The sequence below is a fragment of the Triturus cristatus genome, chromosome 9, assembly GCF_964204655.1.
Source record: "Triturus cristatus chromosome 9, aTriCri1.1, whole genome shotgun sequence".
NCBI lineage: Eukaryota > Metazoa > Chordata > Amphibia > Caudata > Salamandridae > Triturus > Triturus cristatus.
The window spans coordinates 848888189-848913530 of record NC_140592.1 but is presented as its reverse complement, the minus strand read 5'-3'; the positions used below and the strand labels follow the sequence as shown (position 1 = coordinate 848913530).

The 25342-nt window shown below is 49.9% G+C and overlaps 1 protein-coding gene across 5 annotated transcripts in view; it reads left to right on the top strand.

Moving 5' to 3' along the window:
* Window positions 1-25342, top strand: part of EXOC3L4 (exocyst complex component 3 like 4) — a 486275-nt gene that overhangs the window by 423349 nt on the left and 37584 nt on the right. For all 5 annotated transcript variants that reach the window (XM_085626317.1, XM_085626315.1, XM_085626318.1 and 2 more), the window contains 2 exons: window positions 8082-8138; window positions 9012-9164. In XM_085626317.1, the coding sequence (XP_085482443.1) occupies window positions 8082-8138; window positions 9012-9164 (210 nt within the window). The remainder of the gene's footprint in view (window positions 1-8081; window positions 8139-9011; window positions 9165-25342) is intronic.

The window sequence follows — 25342 nt, the reverse complement described above, 5'->3', positions numbered from 1 at the left end:
CAAAATATTAATCATAAAGTCAACACTTAAAAGTCATTCAAAGAACTTTCAGGCTTTCTAGTGTTATCCAAATCGATGCAATGTAAACCTCCCAACTATCTCTTACCTCTCAAATTTAAATCCAAGATAATTTTGTTTTCATGCAGGGTTAAAAAGGGTGAAGGGGGGGAGGAGCCTAGCGCCTGACCAAGATGGCCGCGTGAGCTTAGAGCTCCCGAGACCCTCGCGCCCTCCGTCGACTATCCTGTCTCCAATCCTGATGGTATGCATGGCATCGTGTTGCTGAGTTGTCAGGGAGGCGATTGATGCTACCCGCGGTCGGATCGCCCATCGGGAACCGGACTTAAAACTGGCGAAAGATTGCGGCCTAACTCCCGGAGATGCCAGGGGCTAGAGTTGGCAGGATGCCCGACTCCTAGTTGATCAACAACGGCCTGGTGAGGTGTGAACTGTCGGACGGAGGCCCTCGCTCTTTCACTTTCGGTTTCGTTCCCTTTGTCTGCCCGGACACTGTAGTGCTCTGGGTGGCTTTATAACCCCGGGGACGCTCGGTGGGCTACTTTGGCAGAACAAGGCTGACCTGCTCACTCTTTATACCTCTCTCTGGGAGGGGACGGTCTTCACTGCATTGGACTGCCTGGAGTCCATTATGTCGGGCAAGGCAGAAGGAGATCGGCCGAAGACTAAGTCCACCAGGCGGGGAACGTATTCCCAAGTCAACAGTATGGACCGCTACGCCCTCCTGAAGACATCGCCGAGTGGATCGAGCCAGGCGCCGGATGCCCAGAAGGAGGACTCGCCTGGGACACCGGAGCTCTCCCTGCAGGATGTCATGGGCGCGCTTGATGGGATGCAGACCTCGATGGGGAGGCAATTCGAGGCCCTGGCGCATAAGGTGGATGCCATCCTGGTGGATGTCAACTTGATCCGCTCGGACCTGGGCAAGACAAACGAACGCGTTAAGGACCTGGACCACAAGACCACGGGCCTCACTGATGAGGTTGCGGATCTGCAGAACGAGGTCCGGAAGCTGAGGGCCGAGAGTGATCTCGCCGCCCGCCGGCTGGAGGACTTCGAGAGCCGGTCCAGGCGCAACAACGTGCGCGTCATCGGGGTCCCGGAGTCCTCGGATGAGGCTTCGGCGGACCTGCTTGTGGAAGATTTGGTCCTCAATCATCTGAAGCCTAAGGGCCTTGGGAAGTTTTTTGCGGTGGAAAGGGCCCATAGGGTGCCGGGCGGACGGCCCAAGGCGGGTGCCCCGCCGCGGCCGATTGTCGCCCGGCTCTTCCATTTTCGAGATCGGGACGCTATCCTGCAAGCTTCGAGGGTGACGGGCCCAGTCCCCTTCCAGAATGCGTCGGTGAATTTTTATCCGGACTTCACCCAGCAGGTGCAGAGACAGAGACAGAGCTTTCTGGGGGTGAAGCGAAGACTTCGGGAACGGGACCTAAAATATGCCATGCTTTTCCCCGCCAGACTACGGGTGGTGCATGAAGATCGGACATTCTTTTTTGACTCTCCTGTTATGGCCGACGAATGGCTGGACGCTTTGCCCCGGCGACGGACCGAGGACGACACAGCTGAGCATGGAGACAGTGGCCGAGATGGACAGGGCTGATATCTCAAAGCCGGCCTGACTTGATTTGACCATATTTGAAGATTTGAACAGAGTGCAGTAACTGTGGAGGGTTACGGGAGGACGAGGGGTGCTCTTTTCCTCCCTTGGGGTACTTTTTGTAGATTTTTGTTTTTGTAGGGCGACAGGCACACTGCAAGTTGGGGGGGCTTTTTAAGCTGCAGCAGGGGTGCAGGGTGGGGGGAGTTATGGGGAGTTTGAGTTTGTCGGTGGGGGGTTTATTTTTGCAAGGCATGATGATTATCCTCAGGGTTGTTCCATGGTGGCGCCTCGGGTGTGGGGTGGGCCTCTTTCCGTTTGAGGATGGGGGGTAGAGGCCTAAGTGTTATAAGCTGGAATGTTAATGGTTTGGGGGATCGCATTAAGAGGGGGATTGTTTTGCAATTTCTGAAACGCTCAATGCCAGACGTTGTACTGCTGCAGGAGACGCATCTCATAGGCAATACGTGCTATGCCCTGAATAGGAAGGGGTATAAATTCATTGCACACTCGGGATTCACTTCTGGGTCCAGGGGTGTGGGCATCCTCGTTAGAGCATCGCTGCCTTTTGAGGTGGACTCCACCATTGTTGACGATAGGGGGAGGTTTGTGGCGGTGGCGGGGCGGTGGGAAGGAAGGACTTTGGTTTTGGTTTCGGTATATGTCCCGCCGGCCCTGCAGGCCGCCACATTTGCTGAATTGGGCAGGGCTTTGCTGACTCTCCCGGGGGGCATGCTGTTAGTGGGAGGGGATTTCAACGCTGTGGGTTCCGGACTGCTGGATAGATACCCGCCCAGGGACACAGGGGGGGCTCAGAAATGGCTTCCAGACCTCCTGGACACGTTTGGCCTGATAGACTGCTGGAGGCTCCGGCACCCCACACAGAGTCAATACACGTTTCACTCCGGGGCGCATGGTAGCCTCTCCAGGATTGACTACCTGCTCACTCTGGCCGCACATGCCTCGTTGATATCCGAGGCGAGGCACATGGCACGTGGTATCTCTGATCACTCGCCAGTGTGGATCCGGCTGGATCTCGGACGGGAGGGAGGAGGGAGGGTGGCCCCCATTAACCCATGGTATTTCCGAGACCCCAAGATGCGCAGCGCCCTGGTAAAGAAGGTAGATAATTACTTTAAGGACAATCTGGGAACCGTGGACTCGGCGATCTCGCTGTGGGAAGCTTTTAAGACCGTGCTTCGGGGGGAGGCCCTCTCCCTGGTGGTGACTGCCAAGAATCGGAGGGACTGCGAAGTGCGGCAAGTGGAGGAGGAGATTGTGGCCCTTGAGGGGGATATGGAGGAGGAGGTCACAGAGTCCTCATTGCATGAGCTTTGCTTGAAGCAGGCGGAGTATAGGGACCTGGTGACGGACGCCGCCAAGACCCTCAGCAGGGAACAACAGGGCCGTCTGTATGATGTTGGAGATAAGGCAGGGAAACTCCTGGCGTGGCTGGACAGGAAGGAACGGGTCAATAGAGTGGTGCCAGAGTTGACTGGAGAGGGGGGAGAGGCGATTGTGGAACCTGAGGGGATTGTGGAGTGTTTCGCGGAGTATTTTCATAGGGTTTATTCCTCTGTGTCGGACAGGCCGCCCGAGGACTCGTCTGATCTCCTCCGTGATATCGAGTTGCCCTGCCTCTCTGACATAGATAGGGACGATTTGGATGGCGACATCACGGTTGACGAGGTGGCGGGGGCGATTCGCGCGTTGAATTCGGGTAAGGCCTCTGGACCGAACGGACTGCCGATCGATCTGTACAAACTGTTCCCGGATAGGGTCGCCCCTCACCTGCGCGCCATGTTTTTGGAGGCGCGGGGAGATGGGATCCTTCCGTTGGATCAGCGGCTGGCGAAGATCGTGGTCATACACAAAGAGGGTAAACCCCGAGATAGATGCGCCTCCTATCGGCCCATTTCACTCCTCAACGCTGAGCCGAAAATTCTGGCCAAACTCCTGGCTACCCGTCTGATTAGGGTACTTGGCGATCTGGTCCACCCGGATCAATCTGGCTTTATCCCGCACCGAAACACAGCATTGAACCTTAGGCGTCTTCATGGCGTCATCGCCAGGGCGGGCACGCTGCGTGAACCGGCTGTTGTGGCATCTCTTGATGCCACGATGGCCTTTGACACGGTGGAGTGGGCATACTTATGGGCCGTGCTGGCCAAGTTTGGTTTCGGTCGCGGGTTTGTGAGTTGGGTCCGGTTGCTTTACGAGGGGCCACTAGCGAATGTTGTGGTGAATGGTCGGGCATCTACCCCGTTTCAGCTTGGTAGGGGTACTCGGCAGGGCTGCCCCCTGTCGCCTCTGTTGTTCGCCCTCGCCCTTGAACCGTTGGCTGCGTGGATACGTTGGCACCCGGATATACGGGGCCTTCGGTGGTCGCCTGATCACGAGGACCGTATTTCGCTTTATGCCGATGATATCCTGTTGTATCTTGCCTCACCAAAGAAGTCACTTATAGTGGTCTGTGACGTACTCGCATCGTTCGGTAGGAACTCGGGGCTTGTGATTAATTGGGGCAAATCGTACTTGTACGTTCTTAGTGGCGAGGTCCCACCGATTCCTAGAACATGCTCGATACAGGTTGCCCAGCAAGGTTTTGTGTATTTGGGGATTTTTATATCCATGGACCCTGTTGTGCGCTATGAGAGGAACCTGCTCCCCCCCTTGGCACGCTTGAGGCGAGATGTTGAAGGTTGGCGGAGGCTGCCGCTCTCCCTTGTTGGGCGTGCGGCCCTGTTCAAAATGATGTCTCTTCCCCGCTTCCTCTACGCCCTCCAGAACACCTTGGACTGGGTACCGGCCAAATACTTTTGGGAGGTCGAAGGCCTCCAAAGGACGTTGCTGTGGGATGGGCGGCCGCGAATAGCTATTTCAAAGTTGACGCTCCCATGGTACGATGGGGGCATTGCGCTCCCAGACATCCGACGGTACTATTGGGCCACGCAGCTGAGCGCGATCAACCATGGGTTTTACGGCCCTGCCCTCAGCCCTGGGTATGCCATGGATAGGTGGCTGCTGCGCGGCGGCAACTACTACAGGGCGTTGTATTCGCGGTCCCTAGACTCGTCCCTCACGGGGCCCACAGGTGTGGCGGTGCGCGTATGGAAGATGGCGACCGACTCGCTGGGCTGGAAGGATAGGCTCACCCTCGCTACCCCATTGTTTGAATCGGAAAGGCTGGGAAGACTCTGGCACACGAAGGGCTTTGATAAGTGGGACCTGATAGGTATATCCAAGGTGGGAGATGTGCTGCATAAGGGGAGGGTGAAGTCCTTCGAGGAGTTGCAGACTGAGTTTGAGCTAGGGCCTTCAGAGTATTTTAGGTATATCCAGCTGCGTCACGCCCTCCGATCAGTCCTCGTGGAGGGTGAGAAGGTGCCGGAGTCCTCTCCCCTTGAGGACCGAGTCCTTGATGGTCATATGCCCGAGAGCACGATTTCGCTCATATATAAGAAGTTGATAAACGTCCGGGCAGACTTGCTATTGGGGCTGAGAGAACAGTGGACCAGGGATGGCCTAGAGTTGGATAATGAGGACTGGCAGTCAGCGGTTTCTTCGCCTAAGGAGGTTGCGATCCCGTCGCGTCTGAGGCTGGTGCAGCTTAAAATACTGCACCGGGTGTATGTTACGGGGCCAAGGCTGGTCCACATGGGATTCTCGGAGGACGGCCTGTGCAGAAGGGGATGTGGTATGGTGGGTACTTTCCTGCACAACATTTGGGAATGTGGTGTCATTGTGGAGTTCTGGAGGAGAGTCCATGCAGTTATGGGGGAGGTGACGGGCATTGTGGTACAGCCGGAGGCGCGGTGCTGCCTCCTGAACGTCTGGGGGCCCACTGATCTCGATGAGGCACAGACCCAATGGGTGACTCTGGGTAACATGGTAGCTAAAAGGGATATCGCACGATTATGGGGCTCCTCGGGACCCCCTACACTGACCGCGTGGAAGGAGAACATGGATTGGAGCATGTTTAGGGAGAAGACGGTCTACTGCTCTAGAGGTCGCCCCCGGAAGTGGCATGCCATCTGGGGGCGGTGGAACCAATACAGGGGGGGAATATGTCTTGCCCCGGACCTGGAACCTCCCGAGGAACAGCTTTCCCCCTGACCTACCTTCCAGCACAGTTTGGTTTTGGTAACCGTTCTGGGCCTCTGCTGTTCCCCTTCTTCCTCCGCACACAGTCTTATACTTAGTAGATGAGTGGGGTCCTGCCTCCCCTGGGGGCTTTCGCCATGGGATTTCAATGTTTCTGCCTTGCTGGGGTTTGTTGTGTGTTTTTTCTGTGTTTATGTAAAATTGGACCTTTGCATTACTCATCGTACTGTATTGGGGACACATTACTGTATCTAACTTGCAATGCTGCCGAACCTTCGGGCTGTCGGCTGAATAGCTGTGTCCTGAATTTCGAAATAAAGGTTTTCAAAAAAAAAAAAAAAAAAGGGTGAAGGATAGAGAATACCTTAGGTAGATGTATATTGAAGACAACTATTTTTCTTATCTTTCTTTGAAGAAATGCTGTTTGGATCCTCTTTATTTTTCTGGTCATAGAGCTATCCTTCATCGCCAAATGTAAGAATGCAATCCACGCATAAATATAAATGTAGATAAAGGTTTGTTCCAGAAATAAAGATCCCATCCAGTAACAGCTTGTCTTCAGCTTAACATCCTGGCTCCAACTGAAGTTACATCCTAGTCAGAGAATAACATATCACCTGGCAACAGGTGTAGAACTCTAAGAAGCTAAGAATGCTACAAGGCCCTTTGTGAATCAGGCCCACAGTGTTGATTCACCACCATCAAAGCCATGATATCATATTTCTACATATAGAAGCATGTCATACAGTAATTGCCATACCTGCAAGTTTTCATATAACAATACTGAAGATCTCGGAAAACGTCATCTCATCCCTTGTGTCACAGGCAAGACTGTTTATTCCTCTGTGATACTCCTGCAAATAAGTTTCATGGAATCACTACAGTAAGCTCCGTAACTGACTTAGACTGATCCATGCTTTTATAATGCAAAGGTTTTCATTTTCTGGGCTTGAAGGCCAATGCATCAAAAAGATGACAGTGTGGTATGTGCAAGTTGCGCCTATAAACTGTCATAATTTACTCTTGTGTGGCCAATCAAATACATATTTGGGCTTATACTAGACTAAATTTAGACTTGTCTTAACTCGATAACTCATCCTAGAAAGTCCATATAATTCACTGATCAACCTGTTGGTACCACTTTACCTGATCCCAGGCTTGTGATCTTTCCTTATTACGAGAGTGTGTACGGTTATGGGTATGCTTATGGTTGAGAAAAAATGCAGGAATCTCGTTTTTTAAGTGGTTTTAGGTCTAGGCATCTTTAGCTATTTGACAGAGCTTTTGTTATAAATTAAAAAAAATATATAAATAGAGATTAATTTCCTAATGCATGTTATTTGCTGTTAGGTATATCATTCTACCTTCTGTGGACTTCTTGTATTTCAGTGCGTGCAGGACTATTTTACATTTAGATGATTGCATATGGCTAGCTCCAAACCGGAATGGCATGGCGAGCAAAAAAAAACATGGATTTGACCCACATCTGTGACTGGGGTTGAATGTTTGATTCATTCAGCATTCCGTCCATCATCTGTTATTTATGCATTTGTCACCCTAAGTGGGCAGGATATGCCCAGACGTGGGTTCCATGCTCGCTATGCCACCGGATTCAAGCTAGCCTGCCTGATGAGGGGTGATACCCCAAAACTGGTCCCAGGATGCTTATTTCTGGTCCAGGTAGGACCTGGCCTGGCATTTTGGGCTGGACTGTTCCCATGGAGAGCAGTGTCAAGACTGATTTGCATACGGCTAGGTCCAAACTGAAATGACATGGCGAACTGCAGTTGAAAGCCAGGCGCAGAGGCTTTACCAATGTGTTTTTTCTTTATTTGTTCCAAAGCTATTAAGCTGAATTTCTGCCTTTCCTGGAACTATTGCACACTCTTTGTGTGCACCTCTTGTGTGCTGCTTCACTTACACAGAATTCAGGAGGATCTTAATTGTGCTTCAAAGTGTGGGAAAAGCATTTACACATGATTGTGAATCACCACTAAATGTGCACTCGGCGGTCCAAAGTTTGCATAAGATTTTCCAGGCCACTACTCCGACTCACCCCAATGCACACCCACTGATGTAAATTACATTTAAAACCGCACATTAATAAACTGCAACAATTTAGTGTTTTTTCTGTCTCTTTTACACTTTATGATACAATGACAGACTTTTTTCCTGACACAAATCTGACTTTCACTTAGAAAAGTGGTTAACACATTGAATTACACACCAATGTCTAAATAAGGATTGATTTAAGATCTAAGTTCCATAATGTAATCATGAACATTCATGAATCTAACCCATCTTGCATTTACAACACTGGCCCATCTCATGTACTTATACATTTTGCTTCAAATCTTTATAGATTCCTACCAGTGATGCTTTCCCTCCTGAGACCGTCACAATCTGTACTTGTAAAGTGGTAAGTGCAGGGCATGCAATGAATGTTTCCCAATGTACGTATTTAAAGCAACATCATGGTAGTATAGATTTGTATTCATCACTTCTAATAGTTTTCAACTATTCTCTGCTACCCTGTACCCTCCCATTGTGTCTTTCATTTTATGTACATGTGCAATGTTTCTGCAGTCTGCATGTATTGCTCTGGCTTACAGATAGTGAACAAAAAATGAAAGTTACAACAGAGAAAAGGAACTTGGTTTACACCTGACTTTAATGTGTTTTATATGTATGTGTATTGTGTTAAAATATGTTTCCTTTAGTCAAAAGATTGAAATCAATGAGCGCATTTGAAGTGGAAAGCCTGTGATTTATAAACTAGTGTCCAAACATATGAAGTGCATAGTTGAAAGGCATGGCTTTCTGCTTGGGCAGTTACACATTAGTTTCCGTGTACATTAATGCCTGTATAAATGAAATTATGTGGTGGTCTTTTAAGATCTCAGGTATAGACAGCTTTAGCTGTTTGTTGGCAAGATCTGTTGTTTTAAGTTCATACATCCGGGTACTGGCAGGGTGCAAGCCCACCCTATATAAAGCGGGCAGTCAGACACCGTGGAACTAGCGGTCCTGTGGTGGCTGGGTCGCCCGTAGTGTGTTTTTGATGGCAGGGTCAGTTAAGGCTCTGGCCTTAGACACTAATCAGATTCCAAAGTTTTATATGAGGTGAGGAAAGCAAGTTATAGGCAGTCGGAAACCTGACGAATGTCATTATTACATCCACCTTTAAATAAGGCCCTAGTTGTCAGACCACCATGCTAAGATACATCATGGAAAAGAAGACTTGTACTTTCTAGCTCTGGTCTAACACTATACTTTGTGTTTTGATCGGTAGGACTTTCTAACTGAAGTTCACAAGTACTTAGTCAAGGAGTACATATCACAGATCATGAAACAGCGATTACGCCTAAATAGGACCAACCGTGGCGAAGCAGCTGACAAAATGAAAGAAGAAGGAGAGGTTATAAACAGAAAAATCACAAAGCTCGTAAGTACTTTATCTTGTTGCTTCTGTTATTCTCTAAGTAGACAATGGTACTATTTTAAATAAATTATTTTCAGTAAAATATATTTGTTTATAAATTCTGTGTGCGTAGCCATTGTACGTCTGAGCATTTATGCCTAAGAATGCCAAGAATGTTGCCAAGAATGTTGGTCTTCCGCCCTATCTCTTACTCAATAAACTTAAATGCTGCTTTATAATGCCCCTCTTTGTAAATAATATTCGATTTTGCACTTTCAGTGCACATACTTTATTCAAACTTGTAGTTTATCTACTAGCCTCTGTGGCATAGCATGTTTCATGAGATCCCCTTCCAGCACAGGTCATGCTGCTCCCATCCCTTTGGGCGACCCAGAGGCATGGACAACGCGAGTAACAGACCTGGAATAAACGGGAAACAGAGCAAGATTTGCAAGTCAAAATGTGAATGTGAGAGCCACCCATTTCAGTAGTTGATCTGTCTGCCGTTTTATCCAAAAGTCATGAAGTGGATCTGATGCATGACTTTTACAAAGAGTTAGAAAAGTGAGAAAGTGCTCACTTTTCACTCACCTCTCTCTGTTTCTCCTTCACCTACCTCACCTCTAAATCTCATGTCTCCATACCACAACTCTCTCAATTACCCCTCTCTCTTACTCACCACCCTCTACCTCACTGCTCTATCTCATTGGTCTACCTCAACTCTCACACACCACCTCATTATTTGGGTTGATAGCGCTCTTACCTATGAAGATCATGCCAAGTCTGTTGCAGGAACCTGTTTTGTCTTGCTGCGCGGCCTAAAACCCATATTGATTTGTTTTTACCCCCACACTCGCCAGCTGATTGTTCAAGCCATTATTCTAGCCAGGCTGGACTATTGCAATGGTCTGCTCCTTGGCTTCAATAAATCTGTGATTAAAATGCTGCAGCGCACTCTGAACACCGCAGCCTGCACGCTGTTTGCCCTGCCGAGGCACTGCTCAGTCTCCGCCTTCTGCATTGCCTTCGTTGACTGCCTATAGAGCAGAGAATCCATTTTAAGGCGCTTTGCTCACAAAATCCTTGCAGGCTCTGGCCCAGCGATTTTGAGTGATCTTGCTGTCCCTACATCCCAACACATGCTCTATGCTCAGCTGACCTGCACCTGGCATGAGTCCCTCGGTTTCACAGAACCAGAGTGGGAGGGCATTCATTTAAGGCGCTGGCGCGGACCCTCTGGAACTCTCTGCCTCATTCCATTAGAAGAATTTCTATCCTCCTTGCCTTCAGAAGGGCTGTGAAGACCTGGCTCTTTCGATGATCGGTAGCTTCCTTTCCCATCACTCTCTTCCTGGCAGTCAGCTCTGGGACGTCCCTTTGCCAGGACAGCCATGCACTTTACAAATCATATAACATAACATAACATAACATAACATAACATAACATAACATAACATTACTAATTACCCAAACACTCTCTCTACCTTCCTTCCAATTCTATCTTACTTTTTTATCTACATTACTCGTTTATCTCTGACTCTGTCGGTAATCTACATCCTTTTCAACCTGCGCTTTCTCACTCATCTCTCTTTGTACCTCCTTCTCTCTTTCAACTCGTCCTCTCTACCTCATCCCTCTTTATCTTTATACAATTCGCTACCTCCATTGTATCTCTCCTTCACCACTCACTCTCTCTATCTCCCTTCTTCAATCCTATGTCAACTTTGCCTCTCTTTCTCTACATCATCTATGTTTCTCCACAGCACTTTTCTCTCTACACTCCTATGTTTCTACCCTTAACCTTACTCTAATTTTGCCTCAATCTCTTCCTCACCGCTATCTCTACCTTGCATTTCTCTAGACTTTTCTCACTATATGACCTCTTTACCTAACTACCTTAATGCATGGAGGATAAGGCAAAAGCTTGCCAAATGAAAAATAGTCAAATAAGCCGTTGTGGGCATTGGTTATTTTGAGCTCACTTGATATGGACGGGCTTTAATTATACTGTTATTTGGATTTATGTATCATTTCGCCTTGTACATCATATCCCCCACCGAATTTTTAGTAAGTCTGTATTGGGGACTGTGGACTTAGCCCTTTATTCGGGAAAAAAAATGATCTCTAATGTAATCTTTCCAGTGTTCTTGTCTTTTAACCCGTTTTATACTTTTATGATGTTTTTTTTCTACATCGAATAAAGTTATTCAAACAAACCTTAATGCTTTCTGCTTCTACCTTTGCCCAACTAACCGCTCTTCCTGCCTTATCTCTCTCTTTCTCCCACTCTACCTCACCCACTGGTGTACACAACACCCTTCAACCTCCCTACCTTTAGCTCTCTACCCTTGTCTAATACCCAACCTGTCTTTCTACCTCTCTACCTACATCTTTGACTTTCTGTCTCTTTTTACAATTTGTTCCAGACTACTTACTTTTTCTCACTTTACCTTCTGTCTTTGCCTCCCTCACCTAGCTCCCTACCTCATCCCTATCTACCTCCTTTCACCCTCAGCTGCCCCCTCTTATTGCACAATTCTCTTTACCTCTCTGTCCCCTGCCACTTCTTAAGTCCTGAGGTCAATGCCTTGCCAGGGAAGTGTACACATAGAAAAAGAAGAGGAGACACCAGGAGGGAGAAGAGATTAAGAAATAAGGGGAAAAGTATCAGCCTTCACTTCAAGTAATCATTGGAGCAGTGCATTAATTGTCCCTCTTACTACAAGAATGAAAGTTGTAAATAAGTAGTTGTTTCTGATTATGAATATCCAACATAAATTCGATCCTCTATAGGAGTGTTATATTTTTTTAAATTATGCATTAGTCCACAAAACATCTTCCAAGCCACCCTTAACCTATAAACAGCAATGCATATGTTTATTTAAAATGAGATAACAGAATCAGAGAGCGCAGATGTTACTCTCCAGACAGAGGAAGTGATAATATAAATATAGTCTTTGAATTTTAGATGAGGTAATGCCTCTATTAAGGTCATTAAAAGCCAAATTAAAGTAGACCCTATTAATCAGTTACAAGATGCAAATGTAATCACCCGAAAGTTTCTCAATAAAAGGCAGTCAAAGTATTTTTAAACTAGTCAATTGTAAATCCACCTATCAACTCAGGAAATAAAGTTTTAAATTAGAATGCCACTGAACTAAGAATTGTTGGGACTGAAATAAGCGCTGTCCCAGAAGATATACTAAGGCCGTCATTATGACTTGTGTGGAAATCCAGATTAGTGTGAAAATCTTAGATTTTTATAACTTATTTTTATTGTTTATTGCATAACATTGATACAAAGTATAGAAAAAAAAGGTAGAATCAATAGCAGGATTATGGAGTGTATCAGACCTCTGACTCCGGTCAGGGACCTGCTGTCTCTCCCAGTAGCTCCGCTGTTGTACTGTCGCCGCTGATAGAGATCCGGCAGGGTTCGAGCCTACCTGCTGTCACCTTCCTTTCTGTGCCCATTTGTCCTCTGTTCCTGTTCTGTTATTTTATTTAGGTGTTATTTTATTTAGGTGTTGTGGGCTAAGTACTGTTTACACCTGTGACTGCCACTGTTGTCACGTCCTGCTCGTTATCCTGCCACTGCTCCCCCACGGCCCCTCCCCCTGCCTCTCATGCTCCCGCCTCCCAGCTGAGCTTCCCGCACACCTCCCCTATTTAATGGTGGCCTCTACTGGGACGAGCAAGCAAGACCTCTGACTCCGGACAGGAACCTGCTGTCCCCCCAAGTAGCTCTACCTTTATGCCATTGCCTCTCATAGGGATCCGGCAGGGTTAGAGCCTGCCTGCTGCCACCTGCCTCACTGTGCCCATTTTTTCCTGTGCTGTTATTTTATTTAGGTGATGAGGTGTAAGTATTGTTGTCACGTCCTGCTCGTTATCCCGCCGCTGCTCCCCCGTGGCCCCTCCCCTCCTGCCTCTCACTCTCCCGCCTCCCAGCTGAGCTTCCTGCCCTCCTCCCCAAATTAATGGCGGCCGAAGGCGTGCGAAAGGCGAGCCTGTCTGCCCCCGTCCGTAACCCACCACGACCAGCGCCAGGGACCCTGGATCTCCAACCATCCACTGTTACGACTCAGCCACACTCCTCGCACTCAACCCCAGGAGGAACAACAACTGCCAGCTGTTCGCGCTGAACACTACCCATGGACAGTTCTCTTGCCACCACTGCCGCCAGACCTTCAACATCATCAGCACCCCCATGGACACCACCCCCGCATCGAACACCAACACCTCCGAAGCCCTGAGGTGCATCCTCCTCAATGTGCGCTTCCTGCACAAACATGCTGTGGAGATCTGGGACCTCCTCGGCACCCTCTCACCAGATGTAGCTTTCTTCACAGAAACCTGGACCAACGCCTCATCCGCCCCTGACATCACCACCGCCATCCCCGCCGGATACAAGATCCAGAGGAATGGCCACCCCAACCGACTGGATGCAGGACTCGCCATCACACACAAGAGCTCCCTCCAACTCTCCATCTCCACCACCGACTCTATCTCCACCACTGAACACCTTCACTTCCAGATCCAGACCAGCCCTAGAACCACTCTGCGCGGCACCCTCTCTTACCGACCCCCCAGACCTTGCGCCCCATTCGCCACGACCATCGCCATCCTCATCACACCCCACGCCATCGCCTCCATGGACTACATACTCATCGGAGACCTGAACTTCCACCTCGACAACCTCAGCGACCCCAACTCCCTACTGGACAACCTAATAAACCTAGGCCTGAAACATTTTGTCACCACACCCTCCCACAAGGCAGGGTACACCCTTGACCCCATCTTCGCAGGAGGCAATAGCATCCACTTCAGCCACACCATTCAACTCCTCTGGACGAATCACCACTGCGTACACTTCAATGTCAACAAACCCCCGCCCCCAAACCGGCACCGCAACCCGTGCGAAGGAACTGGAGCAAAATCACTGTGGAGTAGATCAACTGCACCCTCAACCACGTCCCCCCCACCATCTCGGCCGACCCCAACAGCGCAGCCAAAGAACTCCACAGATGGATCTCCAACTGCGCCGACAAGCTCGCACCCCTACGCAACTCCGACAGACAGCACCCCAGGAAAGCCATCTGGTTCTCCACCGACCTCCAAGAATCCAGATGTGCCTGCAGACTTCTTGGGAAGAGCTGGAGAAACAGCAAAATACAAGAAGACCGCACCACCCAGAAGAACGCCATGACGGAATACCACCAACGAATCGGATCCACCAAAAGGACCTTCATCCAAAACAAGATCGTCGCCAACTCCAGCAACTCCAAAGAGATGTTCAAAGTCATCCAGGAATTCACCAACCCCCCCCCCCCCCCCCCCCAGCAAAACCACGGACTTCACCCCCTCCCAGGACCTCTGCAACAAGCTCGGATCTTACTTCCACCTTAAAATCAAGGACCTCTATGACCATTTCAACGACCAGACACCCGATGCCGACACCATCACCCCCCGGCAACACCAGCCAGCCTACCATCTCCTCCTGGACCCCAGTTACCACCAAAGACACCACTTCAACCATGAAGGGCATCCACTCGGGGGCCCCCACGGACCCAGCCCGCCGCACATCTACCACAGAGTTGCCATCGCCCCAGAACTACGACGCACCATCAACACCACCTTCAAGACGGGAACCTTCCCCAATGACTGGAAACATGCAGAAGTCAGACCCCTGGTAAAGAAGCCCACAGCAGACCTCACGGACCTCAAAAACTACCGACCCATCTCCCTCCTCCCCTTCACGGCCAAAGTCACCGAGAAGATCGTCAATGCCCAGCTATCAAAATTCTCCATCCTCGGTCCCTCCCAATCCGGCTTCCTCAGCAACCACATGAAAATAGGGGTTTAGGTCCAAATTGTGATTCTTTATTTTACTTTAAGTATCATATAGCCACAATTTTCTCCAGACACAATTCTCTAGGACAAAACTGGCAAAATGTATCAATAGAAATAAGACAAAACATGTCGTAATTGGGAGCTCGTCTCCGATATCATGTGCTGTTTCTCACTCAGAGGTAGAACATTGAGTGAGTGGATAAATCTCACCCAATACTTACTACTATTTGCAATGCCAGTATTTGGAGTTTTTAAGCAAAATACCAGGGCATCCAGAATAAGTGCCTAACAGTGTCCAAGGGTACAGAAATGATTCTCTCCCCCTCCCAAGAAGCTCCTCTCTTTGTGAAAGAACATAAAGTTCTCTCCGTGGCAACCATTCGTCATGACCACATTGGGGTGATCCTTGGTAAATCTCAAAATCAGAGGTGACATAAAATCCATGGAATTACTCATTTCTTTTATGTGTTCAGCAGCCCTTTATTCTCTGGCACCTCAGTGTCTCATGGAGGATGGTGAGGTAGGTGCAAATAAAAAGCAGAAAACATGAAAGTATCAGAAAGAGGAAGGCAGATGGAGGAATAGAGGGAATTGAAAAAAGATAAATATGTAGGATGAATAGAAAAAGAGAGGAGAGTGAATGTAGAGTAGGTTTGGATGGATAACTAGCTGGGAGAAGAAAATGATAAGAGGGAAAGAAGAGGTAGGAGAGAAGGGGAGGATGAGAGATTGCGTAAAATACAGGGGCAGATGGATATGAGATCTGAAACTGTCCCAGGTCATGTAAGAGTAGTTCATCCAGTGATGGATTTCCTTTGCATTCTATTTTAGTAGATTTTCATTTCACATTACAGATTAAGGGATATAAGTATCGGAATTCAGAATAAGAATAAAAAAAGATGAGTGATATTCAGTTGATACATAGTAACCTGAAATGCATGAGGGATGGGAGGGGAAAAGGAGAGGGAAAGCTAGAAAATGTGGAGGGGGACTGAAAGGTAGCTAGAAGAAGTAGAGAAAGACAAATAAGGAGAGCAAGGCATAGAGAAGGCAGAGTGTGAGGTATTGTCGGTAATTGGGGAAGAAAGAGGGGAGAGAAAACGGTAAGTGAGAGAGTTAGAGGGAGGAGAAAGGGAGAAAAAGAGAATGAGTGTATGAGTGTGTATAGATGTGTGAGAGAAAGAGAGAGAGAGGTTGACTAACCTACTTAAACCCTTAACCCTGCACTGGTATCTGCTGTGAAAGCCAATGAATCTTCCAGATCTGCAGTGTTTGCTCACATTGTCAGCCTCAATGCTTACACCATCTTCCACATGACCAGTATTCCATTGACAGACTTTCACAATGTCAGTCCCCACTACAAAAATCATTGATTCTGCCACTTCAAGTACATGTTCTTTACATCACTGAGTTAGTCCTACCACTTTATCAGCATATACGTATCTTCACCTCACTCAGTACTATTCCACCATTGCCAACTTCCATGCATCCTTCCTCTCCTCTTATCAACATCATGATTCACCACCTTCAACAATGATCCGTTTCCTCACCAATAGTTTGCATATATCAACATCCCTTCCTAGAAGCCTCCAAGCAACACTGTTACATTCCAGGACCAACATTCACTAGCAGCCTTTTGTCATCCTCACATGAGCACGCATCAGCGATGATTTACCATTTGAAATGTAGTTGGAGCTCCTGGGCGCATCACCGTGAATTTCTTCTGCAACAATCCTGACTGTTTCCTTTCATTTCAGCCATGCGAAGGCAGTTAGAAAATCATCTGGCTCCTCTCATTTAAACCGGCAGCATGAGAGGAGCCAGATGATTTTCTAACTGCCTTCGTCTCACGAGTCTCAAAATCCTGGACCGTTTTTAAATCATTATCAAGAGTTTCCACACGCCCAGAAAATGTAAGCCTCGATTAACACTATGAATTCAAGAACAAATAATGGACATCTGTCTGCAGCACAATTGAGAGCCCAAACCAAACCGAGTCCTGAAGAGAATCCCTGAATTGTTGGGGATTCGAAACGCTTTGGTTGTTGAGTGTGGGCGACGGCAGAACAGGGTGTGCCACGAGGGGACTGAATAGAAATTATTTCCCCCTTGTTCTAGGTTGTCAACACCCTCAAGTAGGATATGCATTCCCACCCTCCCACAGGCAGGACAGTAGACATGTGTCTTTGAATGAGCAATTGTCCGCCTTGTGTTTTCAGTGCAAATGCTGGACTGGTTTAATTTCAGGCTGGCACACATAATTTATCGATGTTTGTCTTATGATCATTCGTTTGTTGTATATATTTTTGTCACAAATATCGTTTGGTATTATGTATGTGTTGTATATATTGTCTCACAAACGAAATGGTTCTAAATCATGCATACAAATGTGTTGCAATTGTGTGATTTACTAATGTGGTGTTTCCTTTTGAAAGACATTGATTTATGAATGTCTTTTTGAATTATCAAAACTAAGCAGAATAAATGCTCAAAAACCTCAGAATTAGTGGCCTCAGGTTTATCGCGAATATTTAAAATATACCTCCCTTGACACCTTTCTGTGATTTCAATATTTGGGTGGTGCAGTCTGGGGACTACAGGACCCAAGGCTTCCTTGTTTGCACTACTTTCTATAAGTCGCATTTTCAGAATTACAACTTAAAATCTAACTTTACCATAAGTTAGTATTTTAAATTGTTATTCCAGGGGAGGAGCCTAGCGCGCAACCAAGATGGCCGCGTAGGTGCGAGGCTCCCGAGGACCTCCGCGACCTCCTACATATATCCTGACAATATCCTGTCCTAGATGAGGGGACTGTGTTGGTGAGCCCAAGCTGAGGTGGCACCCGCTTTCCGCTTCCAAATTGGACCTCGGACTCCGGCGGTAGCACCGATTGAGATTTCCGGCCTTCTCCACGCCGGACCCCGGATTGGAGTTGTGGGGTGATCCGGAGGCAAAGTCAACAACAGCGGCGGGCTGGGCGCGGCGGCTCGCGTACCCCGCACTTTCACTTTTGCTTTTGCACCCTCCTAGCTGTCTCGGCGAGGTTGGGTCGCGGGGCACTGTGAGGTAGTGTGGCCCCGTTGGGGTGCCCTGCCGGCCCGCCGGCTGTGGCTTGCCCCGTGGCCCAGTGGTGACCCCCCCCCGGCTCCCGTGAACCGGCTTGTCCGCCCTTTACGACGTCCCTGGCACGGCGGTGGGACTGGAACCATGTCCACAAAGCAAGATGGAGATCGGGCAAAGGTGAAATCGACCCGACGTGGCGCAGTCCACCAGTCTAACAGCATGGACCGCTATACCCTCCGGAAGGGATCTCCCGAGGTGCCGCGTAGGTCCCCTGAGGGCCCGACTGATGCTCCTGCTCTGCCCGCGGACCTGACCCTGCGAGACGTGATGGGCGCCATCGCTGAGATGAAGGCCTCGGTGGACCAGCGTTTTGATACACTGGCGCAGAAAATTGACTCGGTCCTTGTGGATGTTGGCCTGGTAAGGGCCGATTTATCCAAGACTAATGACCGGGTCGATTCGTTGGCCCACACCACATCGGGCCTCACGACGGATGTGGCAGCCCTCCAAAAGGAGGTGCGCCGGCTTGGCCAGGCGAGCGCGCTGATGGATCGTCGCCTGGAGGATTCTGAGGGTCGGGCCCGGAGGAACAATGTCCGTATTCTCGGGGTGCCTGAGGGACGGGAGGAGGCGGCGGCGGATCTATTCGTGGAGGACTTGATTCTCACCCACCTCCAGCCCCGGGGACTGAGTAAATTCTTCGCGGTGGAGCGGGCCCACAGGGTTCCCGGGGGAAGGCCCAAGGCCGGAGCCCCCCCGAGGCCTCTCATCGCCCGGATTTTCAACTTTCGGGACAGGGACACTATCCTGCAATCCTCCAGACTACAGGGGCCGGTCAGACTCGATAATATGGACATAAATTTTTATCCTGACTTCACCCCAGCGGTCCAAAAGCAGAGACTAAGCTTTCTCGGAGTCAAACGTCGTCTACGGGACCTAAATCTCAAGTATGCTATGCTTTTCCCGGCTAAGCTGCGGGTGGAGCTGGATGGCCGTACGCACTTCTTTGATCGTCCCGAAGCAGCCGGGGACTGGCTAGATACCTTGCCTGGGGATCGGGATCGGGGGGGTGGGGGGGGAGCGGTGGGGGGAGAGGGCCCGCCGGATCAGGACTGAGGGTCTAATATTATGCCTCGCTCTGGACAAAATTGATGTCACTTTTGACTGTTCGCCTGTTCGAGTAAGTCTCCTCCTGTGGAGGTCGTGTGGGGTCTCTTGGGGGTTCTCCCTCCTCCTCTGGGGGTTTAGTTAGTTTCACCATCTATGGGGCGACAGGCACACTGCACTTTGGGGGGGCTGTTCGGGCTCATGCAGGGGTGCAGGGAGGGGGGAGTTCTGTTGGGGGGGGGAGTTGGGGTGGGGTGTTGTTGTTCGTTTTTACCACAAGGCAAACCCTTTTCTGTATTGTTTTTAAGGTGCTCTCCGGGGGACGATTGATGGCTCCTGTGTGTGATGGGGGGTAGGGAGTTGACTTTGTTGTCTTGGAACGTTAATGGACTGGGGGATAGGATCAAACGAGGTGTGGTCCTGCAGTATTTGAAACGAATCTCACCCGATGTAGTCTTCCTGCAGGAGACACACCTTATTGGAAACTCTTTTTGTGCCATGAATCGGCGTGGCTATCGTTTGGTGGCCCACTCGGGCTTCACATCGGGCTCACGGGGTGTGGGCATTATGGTGAAGAACTCGCTCCCGTTGGAAATTGATGAGGTGCGCCATGATGATAGGGGGCGCTATGCTGTTTTAGTGGGGAGAATGGAAGGCAAAGTAGTGGTTTTTGTATCGGTATACGTCCCACCGGGGTTACAGGCGACCACTTTTGCAGACTTGGGGCGCCTCCTCCTGGGCCTTCCGGGGGGACTCCTAGTGGTTGGGGGGGACTTCAATGCGGTGGTTTCTGGGACTCTGGATCGTCACCCCCCTAGGGACCTCCCCCGGGCCCAGGCGTGGCTATCTGGCCTCTTGGATACACTGGGATTGGTGGACTGCTGGCGCTTAAAACATCCCACGCAGCAGCAGTACACTTTCCACTCGGGGGCACATGGTAGCCTCTCACGGCTCGACCATGTCCTTGTCCCGGCGGCCTATGCTGGGAGTGTGGGGGAGGTGCGCCATCTGGCGCGGGGTATCTCAGATCATTCCCCGCTCCTGTTCCATTTTGATGTCCTTCCGAGGGGTGAGGGCAGGGTAGTTCCCATCAATGCCTGGTACCTGCGCGACCCCACCATTCGCGCTGCTGTGATTAAATCCCTGCAGCGATACTTTGAGGAGAATGTGGGGTCCGTCCCTTCGGCTATCTCCTTGTGGGAAGCCTTCAAGTCAGTCCTCAGAGGAGAGGCCCTGTCCCTCATTTCCCATGCCCGGAGGCGCGAGCGGGAGGAGGTTACCCGGGTGGAGGCCGAAATTGCTGAATTGGAGGGTGATTTAGAGGGCGGAGTGACGGATCCTGCACTGCATGTCCTACAACTTAAGCAGGCGGCCTACAGGGCCCTCGTCACGGAGGCGGCCAGGGGCCTCAGTAGGGAGCAGCAGGGGCGACTGTATGATGTGGGTGATAAGGCGGGCAAACTGATAGCGTGGTTGGATAAAAAGGAGAGAGTGAATCGTGTGGTCCCGCTGATTGAGAGGACGGATGGTGTGAGTGTCACCGAGCCAGAAGAAATTGTCTCCTGTTTCGCGGATTATTTCCGCGAGGTGTATTCTCCGGTCTCTCCTTGCTCGGAGGAGGACTCCCATTCCCTGCTTAGGGATATCGCGCTGCCCTCCCTCTCGGAGGAGGACAGGGTGTCGCTGGATGCCGCTCCTACATCCGACGAAATTGCCCTCGCCATACGTTCGGTTGCCTCTGGCAAGGCCATGGGCCCAAATGGCATCCCTATCGAGTTATATAAGTTGCGACCAGATGTACTGGCGCCCCACCTCCGTGCGATGTTCCTGGCGGCCCACTCGCTGGGCTCCCTCCCGCCGGACCAGCGTCTGGCTACTATCGTGGTGATCCACAAGGAGGGGAGGCCTCGGGACCGGGTCACATCCTATCGGCCTATCTCGCTTTTAAATGCGGAGCCCAAAATTCTCGCCAAGGTGCTGGCCAATCGGCTGGTCGGCGTGGTGGGCGACCTGGTTCACCAAGACCAGTCCGGCTTTATCCCCCATCGCAATACAGCCCTTAATCTGCGGCGCTTGCACGGGGTGCTCGCACGTGTCCCATTCGTGCGGGAGCCGGCCATTTTGGCGTCCTTAGACGCCACTATGGCGTTTGACACGCTTGAGTGGCCATACATTTGGGCGATGCTGGCGAAGTTTGGATTCGGCACGGGCTTCATCAGTTGGGTCAAATTGTTGTATTCGGGCCCATTGGCGCAGGTGGTGGTGAATGGAAGAGTTTCGGCCCCATTCGAGCTGGGCCGGGGCACGCAACAGGGCTGCCCCTTGTCGCCGCTCCTGTTTGCGCTGGCCTTGGAGCCCCTGGCGGAGTGGCTGCGGTGGCACCCCTCCATCCGTGGACTCCGTTGGACCCCCGAATATGAGGACCGTGTGTCCCTATACGCTGACGACATCCTTTTGTACCTAGCCTCCCCACGTAAGTCACTCATAGTCCTGGTTGATGTTTTACGTTCATTCGGCCGGAACTCAGGCCTTGTCATCAACTGGGCTAAATCATGCGTGTATGTGCTCTCTGGGGAGGCTCCTGTCCTTCCGCGGGGTTGTCCGATTCAGATTGCCTCTCAGGGGTTTCGATACCTGGGTGTCTACATTACTCTGGACCCAGAGGCTCGCTACGAGCGGAACTTGCTTCCCCCTCTCCAGCGCTTGAAGGAGGACGTCGTGCGCTGGCGGCGCCTGCCGCTTTCGCCGCTCGGCCGGGCGGCGTTGTTTAAGATGATGTCGTTGCCACGTTTCTTATACGCTCTCCAGAACACTATGGACCCAGTCCCGGCGCGCTACTTCAGTGAGGTGGAGAGTTTACAGCGCCGCCTGTTCTGGGACGGGAGGCCGCGCATTGCCCTGGCGAAGTTGACGCTCCCATGGTATGACGGGGGGATTGCCCTCCCGGACATTAAACGGTATTACTGGGCCTCCCAGCTAGCTGCAATTAACCATGGCCTCTACGGGCCCGCCTTGAACCCGGCGTTTGAGATGGACAAGATGCTCCTGCCCGGTGGCGACTACAATCGAGCGCTCTACTCTAGCGCGCCCGACGCTCGCTTGACGGGACCTACGCGTGTCATGGTCAGAGTATGGCATGCGGCTAATGCAGCTATGGGGTGGAAGGACCGTTTGACCCGGGCGTCACCGCTGTATGCGTCTGAGAAGTTGGGTTCTCTCTGGACCTCGAAGGGCTTCGCGAAATGGGACATGATAGGCATCAGTAAAGTGGGGGATCTCTGGTCGAGGGGAGGATTTAAAACATTCGAGATGCTGCAGACGGAGTTTCAGTTGCAGGGCAGTGAATACTTTCGATACCTGCAGATCCGTCATGCACTGGGCTCCGTCTTCCCAGACGTCGCCTCCATCCCGGAGTCTTCCCCCCTGGAGGATAGAGTGCTAGATGGCCACGTCCCAGACAGCACGATCTCCCTTATTTATAAAAAACTGATTAATGATCGATCGGGCTTGCTGATTGGCATTCGCGAGGCTTGGGTCGCCGATGGTCTGGAATTGGACGATGAGGACTGGACCTCCGCGGTGGCCTCTCCGAAGGAGGTGGCTATACCGGCTCGCCTTCGCTTCGTCCAGCTTAAGATACTCCACCGGGTCTACATGACGGGGCCAAGGCTTCAGCGTATGGGCTATACTGAGGATGGATTGTGTAAGCGTGGTTGTGGTGCCGTGGCGACCTTCCTGCATATCTTATGGGAATGCCCGAAGGTGGAGCGATTCTGGCGCGGTGTGCACGAGGTCCTGCGAGTGGTTACGCGTGTTGCGCTGCTGCCGGAAGAGAGGAGATGCCTGTTGAATGTGTGGGAACCAACTGACTACTCGGCTCCGCAAACGTGGTGGGTGACTCTGGGATATATGATTGCTAAGCGTGACATTGCGCAGCTGTGGGGATCCCAGAACCCCCCGACGGTGTCGGCCTGGAAAGAGCACATGGACTGGTGCATGTTTCGAGAAAAGGTGGTGTATGTGGCGAGGGGTAGGCCTGGGACATGGGTGAAAGTGTGGGGCCCCTGGAACGCCTACCGTGGGAGTATTTGCGCGCCACCATTGCTGCCTGCTGCCTCACCAGCCCCGTCCCCTTAGCTGACCCCTTCCCCTAGCCCCGGGCACAGGGTTCCCCCAGTCCTCGCTCTGTTTCCCTTCCCCTCCTTGGATTCCTCTGATAGTTGGGGTTCCCCATTGGGGAGCACGTGCTGCTACTTTCGACTGTAGGGTAGCCTTGTGGGTGTTGTTTTTTTGTTGTTTGTATAAAATGAAACCGCACTGTGACGTATTATGGCTGTGGCCCATGATGTTGATGACTCCTGCTTATGCTCCTTTGTAATGCCAAGTGTTCTATGAACGTATGCCATATGTTTTTGCCATTCCTAGCGGCCGGCCGGAAGGTTGTGGGCCCATATTTGTATATTCTTGAGATTTGTAATAAACGGTTTCAAAAAAAAAAAAAAAAAAAAAAAATTGTTATTCCAGAGACATCAAACTTGGGAGTTCCATCTCTTTCCAATGAGAAATTACACTTAAAAGAAGTAAGAAGTAATAAGGTAATCCCAATGTTAACCTATGGTTAAGATAAGCCCTGCAGTAATGAAAAACTAATTTAAGAGTGTTTTCACTACCATAACATGTAAAACCTAAAAGTACAGGTCTTTCTTTATAAATACACTGTACTCTGCAATTGAGCTGGCCAGGACCTACCTTTGGGGTGATCTAAATGTATTCAAAAGTAAGTTTTGGGCTAGGCAAGAGGGTAACTTGCCAGGTCGACATGGAAGTTTAAAACTACACACACAGGCTCAAGTGCAGGCCTGAGACATATTTAAAGGGTTACTGAAGTGGGTGGCACAATCAGCGCTGCAGGCCCAATTTTAGCATTTAATTTACAGGCCCTGTGCACATATAGTGCACTTTACTAGGTACTTATCAGTAAATTTAGTATGCCAATTGGGATAAGCCAATGTTACTGTGTTTTAAGTACAGAGCACACGCACTTTAACACTGTGTAGCAGTGATAAAGTGCCCAGAGTCCTAACACCAGCAACAATGAAGTCAGCAAAACAGGAGATCTGAAGGCAAAAAATCAGAGAGACTACACCAAGGATGGCAGGTCTAACGCTCTATCTGTCCAGTTCTTTCTTCAGAGACCACATACCATGTTAGATCAGTTTCTGTAAAATCATTCATTTAATACCTTTCTTGCAGTATTGCTTGTGTTAAAGATTGTGCCTTATGGCTGGCTCCTTCCATCAGGGAGAATGTGGAACTTGGTACCATTTACAGTCAGCAGTTAGTGGCCATTTCCTAATCAGAAATAGGCATTTCTCCACTTAAGGTCTTCACATGCATTAATTTCCAGCCACTCATTTGTTTTGTAGGCAACAGCAATGACCTTTATTTTAAAAACAGTAACAGGGTAACAGCAGTGCTGAAAATTACAGCATCTACCCTATTAAAAGCAGTGTTTTAAATTTGAATGAATTGATATTCACATTTACTAGTCTATGCACCATTTTAAATATAAAGGGAGAGCACCTGCAATTCTCTTCAGGGACGCTCTACTTTTAATGGGGGAGTACTGGCACTTTTCATTACCAAACAGGTACTCTTGGATATCGAGTACTTGCACTTTTTTATTTCCACTACAAGCACTGATTAAAAGTAGCGAAGCAAGACAGTGATAGGCACGGAAAGGTATCACAGCACTGTCCCCTACAGAAGATGGACTATTTCTCCCCCCCCCCCCTGTATTGCATCTACAGCTGACCTCTTGTGGCCCTGAATGTCCAACCCATAAATGTTACCAGCATTTATGGGATATTGACCCCTGCATTAAACAGGAGGCAGATGGCCACCTTTCACTGGGGAGCCCCCATGCCCAGCTGCACTTTTTACCTGTATCATTCAGGTGCCTACCGCCGAGTCCCGCACCTTAGATACTCTCCTTTCATTGCAGAAGTCTGTGGTAAATAATTTAATTACCGGGACTTAATTTGATGCGGAAAATCTATAACAATAGCTCAGTAAAATAAGAGGCAGAATCCGTGGTATTAGAGGTTCGGAACGGGCTTTATTCCAGAATCAATTTAAATTGAGGAGCTCCATATTCCATCACCACGAAGGTTCAGG